The 18,784-nt window shown below is 37.5% G+C and overlaps 1 protein-coding gene across 1 annotated transcript in view; it reads right to left on the bottom strand.

The window, feature by feature from the left end:
• Positions 1 to 10,303: 10,303 nt before the first annotated feature.
• LOC107160539 overlaps positions 10,304 to 18,784 on the bottom strand; it is a 30,326-nt gene continuing 21,845 nt past the window's right edge. The window contains exon 3 of the mRNA XM_048786644.1: positions 10,304 to 12,141. Coding sequence (XP_048642601.1) covers positions 10,819 to 12,141 — 1,323 coding nt within the window. The 3' untranslated portion in view covers positions 10,304 to 10,818. The remainder of the gene's footprint in view (positions 12,142 to 18,784) is intronic.

The raw sequence follows: 18,784 nt of genomic DNA, 5'->3' as shown, positions 1-18,784 counted from the left end.
AAGTGTATTTTTAAAAGTTTTTGGTGTAACATAAATGGACTTAAAGACAAGAGTCACATGATTTTCTCAATAGATGCAGAAAAAGCATTTGACAAAATATAGCATCCACTCATGCAAACACTAGAAAAACAAGAGATAGAAGGAACATGCCTCAACATTATAAAGGCTATATACTACAAACCGAAGGCCAAAATCATTCTAAATGGAGAAAAACTGAATGAATTCCCTCTAAACACTGGAAAAAGATAGGGATGCCTATTTCGCCACTTCTATTTGACATAGTCCATGAAACTCTAGCCAAAGCAATTAGGTAAAAGAAAGAAATGAAAGGTATTGTAAGTAGAAGAAAAGAGCTCACACTCTTTCTGCTGATGACATGAACCTATATTTAGAAGACTGAAAAAACTCCACCAGAAAACTTCTAGAACTTATAAATGAATTCAGCAAAGTACCAGGATACAAAATTAACACCTACAAATCAATTGTGTTCCTATACATCAAGGATGAATTAGCTGAAACAGAAATTAGAAAAATTATCCCATTCATAATAGTGTCTAAAACAAACAAACTTGGGAATCAATCTAACAAAAGAGGTGAAGGAACTCTATAATGAAAACTGCAGAACACTAAAGAAAGAAAGAAGACTTTAGAAGGTGGAAAGGTCTCCCATGTTCTTGGATAGGCAGAATTAGTATTGTCAAAATGGCCATACTACCAAAAGCACTGTATAGATTTAATGCAATTCCTATTAAAATCCCAATGATGTTCTTCAAATAGAAAAAGCAGTCATGAAATCCATTTGGAAAAATAAGAGGTTCAGAATAGCAAAAGCAATCCTTAGTAAGAAGAGTGAAGCAGGAGGCATCATAATACCAGACCTTAAATTATATACACTGATCTATATATCTATATATCTGTATATCTATATATATCAGCATGGTAAATGGCACCAAAATAGGCATGTAGACCAATGGAATAGAAGACACAGAGACAAACCCACATAAATGCAGTCATCTCCTACTATATTTATGAGATGCCATAAAGTGCTATAAACATACATAGGATAAGATAGCCTCTTGTTGAAGGCACTATCTTGTTGGTGCTGGGAAAACTGGGAATCCACATGCAGTAGAATGAAATTGAAACCCCAATCTCTTACCTTGTACAAAATGCAACTCAAAGTGGATCAAGGACCTAGGCATTAGACCAGAAACCCTGCACCTACTAGAAGAAATTGTAGGCTTAACACTCTAAAACGTCAGCTCAGGAACTGACTTACTTAACAAGACTCCTGAAGCACAAAAAGTAAAACCAAAAAAGAAAATCAATCAATGGGATAGTATCAAAATAAATAGCTTCTTTACAGTAAAGGAAACAATCAAGAGCATGAAGGGAGAACCTACAGAATGGGAGGAAATCTTTGCCACCTGTACTTCAGATAGGGTGTTAAGTTTCAAACAGACAAATAACCCAGTTGATAAATGGCAAAGGAATTAAATGGACACTTCTCAAAAGAAGATCTACGAACAGTCACCAAATACATGAAAAAATGTTCAACGTTTCTATCAATTAGAGAAATGCAAATTAAAACTACACTGAGATTTCATCTCACTTTAGCCAGAATGGGCAATTATCAAGAAAGAGTATAGTAACAATAAGTATTGGTGAGGATGGGGAAAAAGGAACACTCATACATTGGGACTGCAAATTGGTGCAACTACTCTAGAAAGCAGTATGTATATTTCTCAAAAAATTAGAAATGGAACCACAATTTGACCCAGTTATCCCACTATTTGATACATCCAAAGAATTTAAAATTAGCATACCACAGTGACATTCTGCCGCAGTCCGGCTGCAGCAAAATAACTGGGGGGTGACGAGCAACTTGTGTAGATTGATACAGCAGGAGTGGGAGCCGTTTATTGTAGGACAACAGAGGTATTTATACATTCCACACAGCTTATCTAATTAACATAAACTAGATATAGCAGTCAACTAATAAGGAATCTCCACACTTAATGGCTCGCTGGTGTTACTTCACAAACCACACCCTCTGGCAAAATGCCAGGTGCCATCCAGACTTGTTTACAGACTCTAACATTTCTCCACACTTAATGGCTCGCTGGCATTACTTCACAAACCACACCCTCTGGCAAAATGCCAGGCGTCATCCAGACTTGTTTACAGACTCTAACAACATAGTTACAATATTTATATTTACACAATATTTACATCAATATTTATAGCAGCTCAATTCATAATAGCTAAGCTATGGAGCCAACCTAGGTGCCCTTCAACAGATGAATGGATAAAGAGAGTGTGGGTATGTATACACAATGGAATAATACTCAGTCATAAAGAAGAATGACTTTATGACATTTGCTGGTAAATGAATGGGTCTGAAGACTATCATGCTAAGTGAAATAAGCCAATCCCCCCAAACCAAAGGTCAAATGTTTTCTCTGATATGTGGAAGTGAACCCACAATAAGGTGGGGAGTGGGGTATAAGTTCAATGGATTAGACAAAGGAGAATGAACAGAAGGAAGGGGGACAGGGAAAGAAAAAACAGTGGAATGAATCTGACATAAATTTTCTGTGTATATGTACACCACAGTGCATCTCAACATTATGTACACAAACAAGAAATTAATTTAAAAAATAATAACTACGGGTAAATGGCAGAAAGGTTAATAGAGAGAAGGGAGCAGGGGAAGGGGAAAGGAAAAGGAAAGGAGAGGTACTATGATCTGAATTAGAATAAGATATAGTCCATGCTTGTATAATTATGTCAAAGTGGATTCTACTAGTTATGTATAACTAAAAAGAAGCAATTAAAAAATAAAAGATGGAGTCACTCATGTCAGCCCTATCCTAAACTAAATAAAGCCAGGAGGTTATAAAGGAAAGGATTCTTAGGCTTACATGCCTGATAATAACTATCACAAAAGACTCTGCCAAAATCAAAAGTTTGTACTGAGTCAATTTAGCCAGATCTAACAGATCTGCTAACCTCTTGGATCTTGGTTAAAAAAAGTTGTTAGTATTTCTGAAAATAATTATTTGGAAAAAATCATACTCTGCTCTCATATACTACTGTGAAATTATGAACTTAACTCTTTGTTCACTGCTTCTCTCAATCAGTCCAGGCTGTCAGGATTCAATTGCCACTCTAATACCATTCATTTTCAAACACTCTTGAGTTTTACCATCGATCTCTTAGCCCTGATGCTAACTTACCTTGATTATTCATGTCCCTCTGACAGATAACAAGGATGGGAGACTCCTGTTCCAAGGCCTATGGTCCTCACCAGTAGGAAGCAGCCGAAGAAAGAACTCAGTGGTGTCCACTTCTCTAAGATGCTTCAGGTTCTCTAGTTCTATGTGGGAAGGGGAATGTTAGACAGCAGGCATATATGAGTGGTGGAAACATGGAGTTTAAAGGATTAATTCTATAGACTGAGACTACATGCTTTCAGCATGTCTCTCTTTAAAGCAGTCCACACAAAGACATTCTGATCTAACTGTAGTTAAAAGGATAACAATATATTGTAACACTGACTAATAAATTCTTATTTCCAGAGTTGTTCTTGCCTCTCAAGGTTAAAGGATGTGTCCAAAAACTCCTCTACTGATAAAACAAAAACAGACAAAGAAACCCCCCAAACCACAAGTTACCCTGATCTAGGTTGGGCCTGGATGAAAGAGGGCCTTTGTGACCTTTATACAAATCAAAATGACCAAAAGTTGCCCTTAGATGGAAATATGTGCAGCAGAGACTTAAAAATCGGATACAATTTTACCCTTTATCAAATGTTAAGAGCTAGTGCTTGGATGAGATTCAATAGAAATTCTCTAGGTGACCTAGCTGAATTTCTACCCTGCCCTGATCTTGTTCATCTTTGATGTCTGGATGCCTATAACCCAGAAGTTCTTCTACAGGTGGTCTAGCTGAAACTGGTTGGATCTAAAATGGCTGCCAGACAACCTCTAACTTCAGCATAACTCCATCTGCATGCTAAATGCCACCCGTAGTGCCATGACCATTTACAATTGCCCTATATTATGATTTGGATAGGAGATGTCCTCAAAAGCTCATGTGTGAGACAATGCAAGAAGATTTTGAAGAGAAATTATTGGATTATGAGAGCCCTAACTCAATCATGAATGAATCCCCCTGATGGGATTAACTGAGTGGTAACTGTAGGCACGTGCGGTGTGGCTGGAGGAGGCATGCCTTTGGGGTATATATTTTGTATCTGGTGACTGGTTCTCTCTCTCTGCTTCATGATTATCATGTGGACTGCTTTTCTCCACCCCACTCTTCCACCATGATGTTCAGCCTTACCTGGAGCCCTGAAAGGAGCCTGCTGTCTATTAGACTGAGACCTCTGAAACTGTGCATCCTCCAGTAACCTTTTCCTCCTCTAAAATTGTTCTCGTCAAGTCTTTTAGTCACAGCAACAAAAAAGCTGACTAAAACTCCAAGACAGTGACTTGAGAGTACTATTAAAAGGAGCAAAATGGTGGTGCCCAAATTCCTGGAAAATCTCAGCACATACCTAGAAAAGATATAAATATTCTCCCCCTTACTAGTCTATTCTTTCCCCTCTTTTCTTTTACCCAATTTTACCCTACTGATGCCCAAGGGGCAGGAAGTTGATTTACAAGTTTATCTCCCACTTTTCTAGTTCTTGGCCAAGAATAAAAATTTTTACTGCTCAACCATTGCTCCATCTTATTATTGTTTCCACAATTCTGAGAAGAAGAAAAAAAAGACTCAGCCTTTGGAGACAAAATCTGGTAATACCTTGTGGTCTTGCTGTCCTTTATCCTTGTAACTCTGTCTCTCGTGTCACCTCTGTGTCTCTATTTTTTCCAGGCTTATGCCTTTATTTTATTTCTTTATCTCCTGCCCTTCTGATGTTGAGAGCTCCCTCAAACCTTCCCTACCCTCTTCCCAGCCACCCTAGAAGGTGTCCTCTTTCCCATGGGAAAAGGAACCAGTAGGGGCTGTCTCCCCTCAAGGTGTCTCCAAATCCACTATGGTGTTTTATCTCATTGTATTGATGGCTTTTTCTCACTTCCTATTTTCTCCAGTAGGTGAATTTTGCAAAACTTTTGATAGAGCAGTTGTCTGTAGTATCATTATATTGATTAATTTACTCAAGTGACAAAATAAGGAAACCAGCATAGAGTAAATGGAAACATGAGGAAAGGAAAAACAGACAAACATTTGGATTCACATGTCCCCAATCCCATGAAAATGTGGTATAGGGGATAACCAGGCTGCAGTGGGTGAGGCCTGTCTCAGCAGGACAGTATTCCTGCCCTTAGAAGTCCCTGTCCTTGGGCACAGTGACTAAGCTTATCTGTCCCCTGTGTGGGCCAGGCTCTCTGTATCTAATAAAGAGGGTTCCACCAGTTTGTTTGCTAAAAACATAAAAAATAAAAAGAAATCATGGGCTAATGTTCTTCATAGCTGAAGATGAACAACAACTTTAGACAGTGATCTCATAGGTCAGGAATTCTGTCTTTATCATCCACACTGCCCTGGTGCATGATGGCAGGTTGGGTTTCATACTGGGCAAAAAGTGAATACCTATTTCCACCATGAAATACAGTTGGCATATTAGCTACTTGCAAACTTACATTTTTATCAGATGCAGATAGATTTCTTCTAAAATTGACTTATTTCTTTCTGCAATATATTTACTCTTAAATAAAATAATAGCAGAGCTTAAATACCTCTTTAACACTTTAATAGCAAACAGTAGGTGATCCCTTTCTTTTTTCACTCAATAGAAATCTGCAAGGCATGAGACTTTGTCCACTGAACCTCTGCAGAGATACACCACATGATTGAGAAGGTCCACTTGCTGAGTTTGGGGCCTTGTCTCTCTGTGACTCATTTTGATGCAGTGACAAGCGGTATAAACTATCAATCTGCATTGCCTCTCATCCTTCCATTCACTCTCACTGCCTTGGGATTAAACCTTAAAAATAAAGCATTGTTGTGAATTCTTTTAACGATTTTGGGTTAGGGAACATGTCTAGGAACTTAGGTATGCACACACAACATATACTTATATGCATACAAAGCAAAGTTTTCTAAAACTGTATTTGTCATCAATATATTTGACATAATCTCTATTCCAGTCAATTTTCTTATTTAAAAGGTTAGTTTGAGCCACTCAGTTGCTTTTACATCCTCGAAACAGTCATGTTCAATTTATATAAATAATCATTTACATACTGAATGTGTCAACAGGGTTGTATCTTTCATGCCACTCACATTTCTGACCCCAACTGATTAGGAAAAGGGGCCTATTCCCATCTCCTAACATGGGTAAAAGAAGATACTTCTGGACCAAAAGCATAGTCCTAACTATTTAGGAGTGTGAATTCTAGTCACAATGCAATAACCTCTGTTGGGAAACGTATCAAAACCTGTGATCACCTCCTCATCAACAAACTTTGCAAGATCCAAGTTGGAGTGCCTTCCTATCCTGGGCTTACTTTACGTTGTTTACTTCTGCATCCAAGAGGTCGAAATTTTATATGAACCAAGGACTTTGCTTTTCTTCATTTCATAAAAAGAATTGTCAAAGGTCTGGGGATATAGCTCAGTTTGTAGAGTGTTTACCTCGCACGTACAAGGCCCTGGGTTCAATCCCCAGCCATCACCAAGAAAACAAACAAACACAAAAAGAATTGTCAAATAATGCCTCTATTTTTCTTATAGTGTTCCTTTCTCCTTCTCTTCTAAGAGGTTCTAAACTAGAGCCAAAATGATGCAGAGCTCATTTAACATGTTTTACAAATCTGAGAGTGGTCACTTCTTGCTGCTTAGACTTTGTCAAAAAGATCCCACACAATCAGGAAAGAAGTGTAATTAGAAAGCTTCTTAACTTTTGTTTTCTTTTTTCTTTCAGTACTGGGGATTGAACTCAAGGGCACTCAACCACTGAGCTACATCCCCAGTGCCTTTTTGTATTTTCTTTAGAGACTGAGTCTCACTGAGTTCCTTAGTGCCTCCAGGGTTGCTGAAGCTAGCTTTGAACTCATGAGCCTCTTGCCTCAGAGACCTGAGCCACTGGAATTATAGGCATGCACCACTGTCCTCAGCTAGCTTAACATTTTTTTCCCTTTCTTTTAGCTGTTACCAAGTCAGGAATAGTGAACTGATCATGACTACTAAACACAATTTTCTTTCATCATTAAAATCTTAATGACCTTATTTTTTCTATTACAAAAACATTAAAAAAATTAGCAGTTTATTGAAATGATAGCCTCAATGTTCTACAAAGTAGGAGGAAATATAAAGCAATTAATTTAATTTTTTATTTAATTTAAATAAAAAACAATTAATTTAATTTCCTTTTAATATGTCCTTCTAGGTCTCTATTCTCTATCCCTGATGTTATCTTTAGCCTATCTCATAACTTTTACGATTACATTTGTGTAGCTCAACAATCTCATTTTAAATCCTACACAGTGCTGTCTGGTTCATGTCAACAAATATATCATCCAAGTTTTGGCTTTTTTTTTTTTTTTTTTTTAACCATTCCAGTGTCTAGTTCTGACTCAGACTGAAACACTCACACAGAGAAGGGAACTGTGTTCTGATATCTTGGGATTCCTTCACAGTTTTTGCTCTTTCTCCTAGAATTCTGCTTTTTTTTTTCATTCAGAGATGGGTTAAATTTCCTGATTATGATGTTGGAACTCTCTCAGCAAGTGTATATTTCCAAATTCTAGCCCTTTGCTTGCTTTTCAGGGTTTCTGATAACAACACTCAAGATTCCTCACAATAACCAGTTCTCAAATACTGGTCATGCTCTCTCCTGCCAACTTCACTGGTTTAGTGGTACCTCCCTTAATACCAGTCCTTTTGGGGTAGAGTGTTCTGAAAATGAAAATATATAAATTCACACATAGACTATACATACAATTGCATATTATTTATGATTTACTATGTATATTATGTTTTACTTATTCTTATTATATGTGATTTAATCCCTTATATGCCAGTATTCAAAATTAAGCGTTGGTTTCTTAGGATACTTCAAAGTTGACCAAAGTTTAACTATGGCCTTGCTGATGAAAACAGATTGGACATATTTCAATTTCCTACAGTTCTTATACATGTAGATTCTCAAATTGTCCCATTTTAGTCTAGTGGTACCATCTCAAATTGTTTTCTGAGTTGTTCGGTCACATCTGTAACATTCTTCAACAATTTCCTTATTTTCTAACCTTACAATGCAGATTTTATATTTATTGCATCAGACTAAGAAGTTCAATTTACTGCCCCAGAGTCATATATGCAGTGGTATTCTAAGATCACAGATTGGGTGGTGACAGGAGTGTTCATTGTTCCTGGATTAGTCATTGCTGTTAGGTTTTTTCCACTATACACAAAAAGATAAAATCTCATGTATTCATACTTCCTATTTTTACTTTAATTATTATTTTTTTTGTTTTACATTTAAATCCTTTTTTTTTTTTTGGTACTGGTAATTAAACCCAGGGACACTTAATCACTGAGCCACATCCCCAGATCTTTTAATTTTTTTTCTTTAAAATTTTGAGACAGGGTCTTGCTAAGTTGCTTGGGGCCTCAGTAAGGTGCTGAGGTTGGTCTTGGACTTGTAATTCTCTTTTCTTAGCCTCTGGAGTCTGGGATTACAGATGTGCACCAGCATTTCAACTTACATTTGGATCTCTTGTCTGTTGTTCTGAATGTCTTGTTACTTAATGACATTAAACTAATTGCTTTTTTTTTTTTGGCTTTATCCTAATGTGTATAATACATTCACAGTAAAGCAATATCATTGTTATTATTATAAATATTGCTACTGATAAAGTGTAAGTTTTATTTTATCATTGTCTCTGTTCTTGGAATATATTCTACTAGAAATTTACTTTCATATTAATATGTATATTTTTTGGTGCTAGGGATTGAACCCAGGCCCTTGTATGTGCAAGGGAAGCACTCTACCAACTGAGCTATATCCCCAGGCCTCATATGAAAATATTTTATAATCTTAAAATAACTTATATTTGGTTATGCCAACCACCTTAATTTGTTTCATATTATTTTCTATTTCATAAATATTGTTTTTAAAGGTTAATTATTCAGCTGTTTAGGTATATAAAACTTTAGCATGGTTCCAAGATACAGTAAGCTAAAGTGAAATGTAGCTTTTACTACTGTCCCTCTACCCAGTATGATCCTTTCCCTTAAAGGTTATTAAATTTGATTTCTGAGGATTTGTTATTCTTTAAGGTATGTTGAAGGCATGTTCATATTTTGAACTTTCTTAGATTGGCAGTGATATTCCATATACATATTTCTATATCTTGATTTTTGTACTTAATAGTCTGTCCTGAAGATGACATCTGAGCAATATAGAAGATATTCCTCATTCCCTGGTATGGTTGTCAAGGCTTCTATTTTATGGATGTACAATTCCCTACTAGAATATTTGAATAGTTTACAGTATTTCCTATTTCAAATAGTGCCATATTTAATAACTTCAAGCAAATACCCTTTTCTACTTTATCTAACTTTTATGACAGATTGTTCAAAGTAGGACCACTGAGTCAATGTGTAAATATATATGTTAAATATATATAAACAATGTAATATGTGTAATTCCCCAGCCTAATTATAGACCATGTGATTTTTTGTATCTTTTCTTATTGATACCAGAAGAGTAAAACGAAATTAAATTTTCACTCAAAATTAAACTTTGTAAGTTTTCCAAATCTAATATGTGAGAAATTATATCTAGGTTAGATTCTGTTTCTAATTTACATTTCTCTTATCAGATGAGAGATGGAACATCTTTTCATATGTTTAGGGAATTTAAAGAAAACATTTATTTTTTAGTTGTAGTTGGACATAATGTCTTTATTTTATTTATTTATTTTTATGTGTTGCTGAGGATTGAACCCAGGGCCTTGCCGTGCTAGGCAAGTGCTCTACTGCTGAGCCACAAACCCAGCCCTGTTTAAGGAATTTTGTATTTCTTTTTATTTCTACTTATTTTTTATTACTATCCTCTTTTCTCTTATTCCATTTCAACTTCAGGCACACAATGATCTTTGTTAACAACCAAGGAGTAATTAGGCCTCCAGCATGCACACCCTTGGACCAAGTTCCTATCTTGTGCACTTACCCCTGTAATAAAGTACTTTAGATGAAAGTTTTGTATAACTAATGTTTCTCGGTCATTCCCATTAAACAATATCCAACTCACTCTTTTTTTTTAAATATTTTTTTAATTGTGGATGGACATAATGCCTTTATTTATTTATTTTTATGTGGTGCTGAGGATCGAACCTGGTGCCTCACATGTGCCAGGCAAGGGCTCTGACACTGAGCCACAATCCTAGCCCCCAACTTACTCTTTTTATGTATTCACCAAATAAAATGATAATCCTAAAAGAAACAAGAAAGATATGAATCAACATTAATTGGCTTATAAATGATCAGAATGATACCTTTTTAGCAAAATATTGGGAACTCTAAAAAACATGCTATGTAAAAAATTTGTTCAAAAAAAATTTTTGAAGATATGCTATGTGTCCAGAAACTTCACTGTGTCCAATATCTTCAATGAGCCTTTCCTGGGTACAAATAACCAGCACACAGAGATATTCTCTTTTCTTAGCATACAATTCCAGATTCCTGTACTTTATTTTGCCAAGAAGGATCATATCCAAGAATATTGCAGCCTGGCCATGATGCTTCAAGAGATCCTTAAGCCATCTCTTCAGTCTGCAGTGCCATGAAAATACTGAGGTAAAGTCAGGGGCTCTCTGCTTCACTTACCCCATTTTTAAAGCTCTGCTCAGAGATCTTTGAGTCTGTGAAAAGAACTTCCCTTTTAAGGAGAACTTTAGCATCACTGACCACAGTGTCAAGGAAATAAGTCTGTAAATAGAAGACCTTTCTAAAGTAAAGACCAGTGGCAAGGAATCCTCCAGTGACTGAGCAAACTTTCTCAATATATGTCAGTACTTTTTCCCCTAAGGATTCATCCCTGTCAACTGAGAGCAAATGGGGAGATTTAATGTTTTCCTTGAGTTCCTGCATGGATACTTGGAAATCCTTAGCCATATTTTCCAGTGATGCATCATCCAGCCCAAAGTAAGATCTGTAGAGGGTTAAGGTCTCCTTTAACTTCTCTATATCATTATCATTGATTAATCCCATCATAGGAATGGTAGCTGATGCTCCAGCCTTTAGGGCCTCCAGCCAGACCATCTGCTTCAGGGAATCTCTCTTCCGATCAATGACAGCCTCAGTAACACTTGGCAGGCATTGCATGAAGATGTAGCGCTTGTGAGCGGGCAGCTCCTTCAGAAGAGTGGTCTCCAGGTTAGGGAAGTCATAGTCAGACACGTGAATGCTAGAGACTAAGAAGACTTGAGCACCATTTATATTGTTATCTTCCAGGTGTTTGAGACAGTCATCTCGAATCTTTTGCAGGAGCTTGTCCCTATTGAAGGATTTAGGTGTGCATATTTTCTGATTGTATATATCGATATCGATTTTTGTTCGAACGAAGTAAAACTGCTTGTTCATTTTTGCAATGGCTTTGGCCAGGTGTGCATCATTTTCTTTGAAGCGTGTAGAAGAGATGATAATGAAAATATCATAGTCACCAAACATCATTTTCTTCAGGTACTTTCGAGGTTGGAAGTTAGTGGTCCCAATCCCAGGAAGGTCCCATATTATCACATTAAGAAGCTTTGGGTGTTGATATGGAATTCTCTCCATGGTTGTCTCCACCACCCCAGTGGTAGCTGCATCTTTTTCTTCATGCCCCACCCCCCGCAAGGCATTGATGAAAGTGGACTTCCCTGCTCCACTCTCCCCTGTCACTGCAATGTTCAGTGGGGCATTCTGGATATTTTTCAATGCATCGTTAATTGCAGAAACAGTTTTCTGAATATTCCCCTCATCCTGGTGTGATTGAATTGAAGCAATGGTTTCTGGAGAGAGGATTTTGCTTTCCATCTTGAAAGTCTTAAAAAACTTGTCACAGCTGAAGGTAAAATCTTGAGCCTCTTTATTAGGGGTTGTGGAGGAGGATGCCTGACCCATGGCTGTGAGAAGTAGAGGGCACTAGGGGGAGGACAGAAGTGAGAAGTTCAAAGAGTTAGCACAGTAGGGAAGATCTTGATTTTGCTCTTAAGGCAAAACAGAACTTCAGCCCTAGTCCCACATTATGACTGGGGAAACGATCTCTTTTTATTCATGTATGTTGCCAGGATTTCTGGCCTACATGTTAAGTTGGCTCTTAGCAAGCCTTTTTCCTTATCTTGTCCTGCTCATTTTGATGAAGAGATTCTTCATTATTTTCAAGGTCTTATTTTTCTATAGAAACTTTCCTGCCAAGGCTATTCATTTTTAATGTTTTTTAGTTATTGATAGACCTTTATTTATTTATACGCAGTGCTAAGAATTGAACCCAGTGCCTCACACATGTCAGGCAAAAGTGTGCTAATGCTGAGCCATAGCCCAGCCCCAGGCTATTCTTTATTGATCTTCTTTTAGTTATTTTTTTTAATAAAAATAATATTTGCACATATGAGCAGTGAAACAAGGTAAAGATGAAACTACCAACCTGTGCTTCCCCCTATAGGGTGGCTATAACTGACTTCAAGACTTATAATGTAAACCAATGGAACAGAATAAAGAGTCCATAAACATCTCTCTCTTTATTTATGTATATATGTATATATTTATGCATATATATATATATATACACACACACACACACATCTCAATAACAGTTTAGAGTGTTCATATATATCAATCGATATTTTACAAAGGAGTAAAGGCAACTCAATGGAACACAGATAATATTTTCAACAAAACAGTTGGAAAAAGTGGACAAGCATGACAGTGAATTTAGACACAGAATTTATGCCCTCCACAAAAATTTACTCAAAATATAGCATGCAAAACCATAAAAACCTTGAAAGATGGCATAGGAGAAAACCTAGATCACCTTGGTATGGCAATGACTTTTTAGAATCAACATAACAAAAGAATCCATATTAGAAATAATTGATAATCTGGGCTTCATTAAAGTTATAACTTCTCTATGAAAGGTGATATTAGGAGAATGAATTTTTCTCCCCAAACTGGGAGAAAAGTACTTACAAAAAACACACCTGGTAGAGGACTATTTTCTAAACTACACGAAGAACCCTTAAAATTAACAATAAGAAAACAGATAACACCATTCAACAATGAGTCAAAGACCTTAACAAAAACCTCATCAAAGAAAGTCTATGGATAACAAAAAAATCAAATAAAAAATAGGCTCCACATCATACATTATCAGAGGAAAACAAATTAAAACATCAATTTTGTACCACTACATACTAGAATGACTAAATCTGAAACACTGACACTATTAAATGATGGCAAAAGTGTGGACCATCAAGAACTCTCCTTTACTACAGGTAGGAATGCAAAATATACATCTGTTTTGGAAGACGGCTTGGTATACTCAACATCCATGTTCCTTGATATTTACCCAAAGGAACTGAAAATATTTGTTCAAACAAAAACCTGTACATGGGTGTTTCTAGAAGCTTTATTCATGACTGTCAAAACTTGGAAACAACCAGGATGAGTTTCAGTAGGTGAGTGGATTAATAAACTATGGAATATTTAAAAAAATGGAATACTATTCAGTACTAAAAAGAAATGAGCTATTAAGCCATTAAAAGATGTTGAGAAGCTTAAATCTTAAATGTGTAATACTAAGCAAAAGAAGACACTCTAAAAAAGGCTACAAATTGTATGATTTCAATCTATAGATGAAAGGTCAAATTTGGAAAAAGTCAAAAGAGCAGTGGTTGCCAGGAGCTTCAGTGGGTATGAAAAGGCACAAAGGATTTTTAGGGCACTAAAAATATTTGGAATGATACTATAAAAGTGAATATATGCCATTATACATCTGTCCAAATCTTTGGCATGTAGAACAGTAGGAACAAAGAGCAACCTTAGTTGCATTGTGGGTTGGATCTGGAATGTCCCCTAAAGGCATATATGTTGATGGTTTTGTCCTCAATGCAGCAATGTTCAGAGGTGGAGCTTTTGAGAGTGATGGAATGATGAGGGCTCTGACCTCATCATGGATTAGTTCATTTATGGATTCATAGCTGATGTGCTATTGGATGATGGTAGAAAATTAAGAGGTGGGCCTAGCTGGAAAAAGTAGGTCATTGGGGGACATGAACTTGAAGGGTGTATTTTGTACCTGGCCCCTTCCTCTCTCTCTGCTTCCTGGAAGCCATTAAGTGAGCAGCTTTGCTCTTCCAAGTCTCCCCTTCCATAACATTATTCCTCCCCAGAGGTCCAGAAATTACAGATCTAAATTTCCATGAGATGAAACCTCTGAAACCATGAGCCAAAATATTTTTTGTATTTTAAGTTGATTTTCTCAGATATTTTACCACAGTAATAGAAAGTTGACTAACACAGGGTGATTATAATGTGTCAATGAACAAATGTGTCAGTTGTAACAAACATATCAACTTGGTGTGTGTGTGAGTGTGGGGGGGTTATAATGGGGCATGCTATGCATATGAAGGATCAGTGAGTATTTGGGAACTGTTTGTATCTTAATTTTTCTGTAAACTAAAACTTGTCTAAAAAGGAAGTTAAAAATTAAGAAGAAAATATGCAAACATGCTAGACTATACACTTATGATTTTCTAAGACTCTACCCCCTCACCTACCTCTAGCTTTTGTATAAAACAGGCCCACGATGAGGGAGGAAGATCAGATACCTGGGGACTGACTAGTGTAGAAAGTGTCATCAGTAGAAGAGATGGTGTGATCAAAGACTATAGGAGGGGCTGAAGTGGGTCTTGTACAAAGTCAGCCATGCCATGGAGGTGCCTCTGTCACCCTTCCTAATATCAATGGAATTAACCTGGTTCTGGAGTCCTAGATATTTTTGATTAAAGAACATGTATACCTTGAGACAAGGCACCAGATGAAATCACACATCCAGAGCTTAATATGATGAATAATGTGCAAGACCAATATATTGAATGCAATAGAGAGAAAGGGAAGAATTTTTAGACTACAAACCAAGGCACCTCAACTCAGGGTGGGATGTCTGAGAGGAAGGCAGCTCAAATAGATGCCATCTGGTTGCAAGTGAGGGTTTAGGCACATCCTTTAGGAGCTCGCTAGAAGTCATTTAATACAGTCCATGAGGACAGAAAATGGCAAGAATAATCCTGGAAGAAACTTTTCTGAGCAGATATACAAGATCTGGGTTGGTGTATATATAATCAGAGATGGCAAGCATTCTGCATGGAAGAATGGAGATGTCTGACTTGTCATTGGGTGGGTGGAAAGGTATCAGCCACTCATGGGCATGGTGTTAGTACTTTGACTGCTTGGCATAATTTTTTTTTTCACATACATGAGAGGGTAAATCTTGAGGATCTAGTAGTTTATGGGGGCCAACCCATTGCTGTGTAGAAAGCAGCCCATCCTGCACCCCCCTCTGGAATATATAAGGTCTGGCAAAATACAGAATGAGTAAAGTGAGTTTTGAAGTGGAAAACATAGCCAGAGACTTGAAGAGGATCCAACAGAGTGAAACATGAGTCTCAGCAGATGTTGATTTGGACTAGTGCATTTATAGAGGTTGCCAGAGCAAATAATACAGGATGTCATAAATATTCATGGAGATAGGTCCTGAGTAATTGAGCAGATAAAGAGACTGGGACCCCAGTGACAGAGGCTGAAGGGTATGCAGATGTAGACATCAAACTTCTGTGTCCTGAGAAACTTTCAACACACAAAAGCCATGTGCTCTTGTTTGTTTTCTGCTGCAGTAGTTGGGTGGTAGTAGCTGGGGCAGAGCACTATATAGAATTGCTATGACTTTGTCTTCCAGCTATTCAGAGTGTGTTTACTGAGTGTGAGCAGGGGAGAAATAAGAGGGAATATGGAAATATACATTAAATAAACCTAACATGTGCATCTGTACATACATTCCTCACTTCATCCTAACAGCCCTATAAGGACATTATAATAATTTTCATCTTCAAGTTATGGAAAAAGAAACAGAGGTTGAGAGACCAGTAGAGTCCTGCCTGCCATTAGCAAAGCTCAGAACTGGGATTCAAAGTAAAACTCCTCCTTCCAAGTGCAGAGCTCTTGCATAGAGGCAAAGATCAAGACCACAATTTGGTAAGGAGAGGTACAGTCAGGGATGAAATGAAGACCTAAGAGCTTCTGTGTTTCTGTGTTTACATGATATGCCCATTCTTCAGAGTGAGAAGTATTTGGATATTAGATGAAGAACGTCAGATTTCAGATGTTCTCAGTGAAAGTCAATATCTATTGGCATCCTGACTTTACATGGTCCTTCTACAGTGCAGAGGAATGAAGCTTGCCTGTGACTGGCCTCTGAAAATGTCTCACATATTTAAATTCTCTGAATGGCTTATAGCTGTTCATCAACCATCCGACTTTTAGCCTTTAAGTCCATGGCACCTCATATTGAGCAACAAGGAGGTCCCACTCTCAGAAACACAGATTTACAATTCTATTTTTAAGCTGTATTAATTCCAAAATATTTTCTACTCACCAGTTTCTTAGAGAAAAGGTGTCACAGTTGAGCTCCTTGTGCTCTACCGAAAGATCAGAAAAAGCTGGGTTTGAAGAAGGGCGTCCCTGCAGCCCAACCCAGAAAATAACTTTTGTAGACCTGTTATCCCCTGGCAGTCCTGGTCCTGTGTGCTTCTGTGGCTACCACAGATAAAAATGGGCTGGACTTAACCCTGGACTGTGTGTAAGGAGCTGTGAGGCTTAAATTATCTTTGGGGTTTGTCCTGCCCTCCCAGGAATCAGGCCAATAGCACAGAAGGAAGAAGTCCACAATTGGAGAGCAGAATTTCCAGGAACAGAAAAGTGAAACCAAATTTCTGTAATCTTTTCCCAGCAGTAGACCCTTTGCCTGGCATTGAAAGTGAAAGATGGGTGGCCAGGGATTTTGCATGCTTTTGGAATAACAGCTGAGGGAAAGGCACAGGATAACCCAAGGCACTGGGTCTTCACAGTGACTGAGGAGGGGTCACTCCAACCAACCCCTGGCTTCAGAGATCATCCAAATCTGGACTTATAAAACATAAGCCAGAGTCCTGGGCAAATGTTACTTATGTCCTGCCTATGAACTCCACAACCAGCCTCTATGTAGTAAATAATAGGTCTGCTCTATGTCCTTGGTCCCTAGTGCAGAGTTTTAAAATCCCTAGGAATTTTCAGTGACCAGAGGATCTTTGTTAATTTATTGTGGGTTCTTTGGGATTCTACATAGAAAGAAAAAACTAACCAAGGAGCTCAGGTTCAATAATTCACTAGAATAACTCAGAAATCAGAAAAGTGTTATACTTACAGTTCCAGTTATATTATAAAGGGCACACATAGGGCAAAGTATGGAAGGAAGCACAGAGCTTCCATCCTTTCCCCAGGGAATCAGAGCACAGCACCTTGTGAACACATTGCCTGGAAAGCTTCAGAGGTTGCATTGGTTGATGGATTAAATCATTGACAATTTGATTGATCACAACCACAAAGCTGATTCCTTTACCTCCCTGGTGATTGTCACTCCCTAAATATAACCCTCTAATGATTTGGTTGATTTTTCTAGTGACTAGTCTTCATCTTGAAACATGTAAGGACATACAAAAAAGTTTTATATTGTTTGAATACAGACTATGATAATTTAAGTGATATGTGCATATTTCAAACTTTAAAATAGAAATTAGAGCCAGCGATGGTAGCACACACCTGTAAACCCAGTGGCTTGAGATGTGGAGTCAGGAGGATTGCAAGTTCAAAGCCAGCCTCAGCAAAAGCAAGACGCTAAGCAACTCAGTGAGATCCTGTTTAATAAAATACAAAATAGGGCTAGGGATGTGGCTCAGAGTTCAATCTCTGGTTATCCCCCCCACCAAAAGTAGAAATTAAAAGCTAGAATATGAGTTAATAAGCCAATAGAAAGCAAAAATGGAGTAAAATTATACTTATTTAATTTTAAAAATGACAGGAGAAAAGGATAAAGGAATAAAAAGCAAATGGAAAAACAAACAAGGAGAAGGTAAATACAAATTCCAGATATAAGTACTTGCATTAAATGTGACTATGCCAATTAAAAGTAGAAAGAAATTGTCAAAATGCTTGGTAATTCAAGAACGTACTACGCTGCTTATTTCCATGCATCTTGTACAAATATAGATAAGTTTAAAAATAAAATGATGGAAAATACATATGAGCCAATGCTTAATCATAAAGTCTTGAAAACTATGTTTCAGAATAGAATATTACTTGGAATAAAGAGGGACATTTAAAGGTTAGGGATGTAGTTCAGTGGCAGAGTATGCACTTAGCATGTACAGGCCTGCAGTTCTATCTCAGCAGCAGTATCAGCAGTGGTGGCAGCAGCAGCAGTAGCAGCAGCAGCAGCAGCATTAGCACCACCAACAACAAAGAGGGACATTTGATTATAATAAAAGGAGAAGTTGAGAAACTGTTATCCTTTCATTTGGTCATAATTAAAATATCATTTGAGCATAGACATGCAACAATAATAGAATTTCAAAATACTTGAAGCAGACCGGCAGAAGAGGAGCAGCGGCTTGCTGAGAGGCAGAGCCGCCCCCCACCCCCAGCGCCTGCCAGGTAGGCGGAACGGTGACCACCGGCAGAAAAGGCCCAGTGGCCC

This window comes from Marmota marmota, unplaced genomic scaffold, assembly GCF_001458135.2.
Source record: "Marmota marmota marmota unplaced genomic scaffold, marMar, whole genome shotgun sequence".
Lineage (NCBI taxonomy): Eukaryota > Metazoa > Chordata > Mammalia > Rodentia > Sciuridae > Marmota > Marmota marmota.
This window is presented reverse-complemented; position numbering and strand designations above follow the sequence as displayed.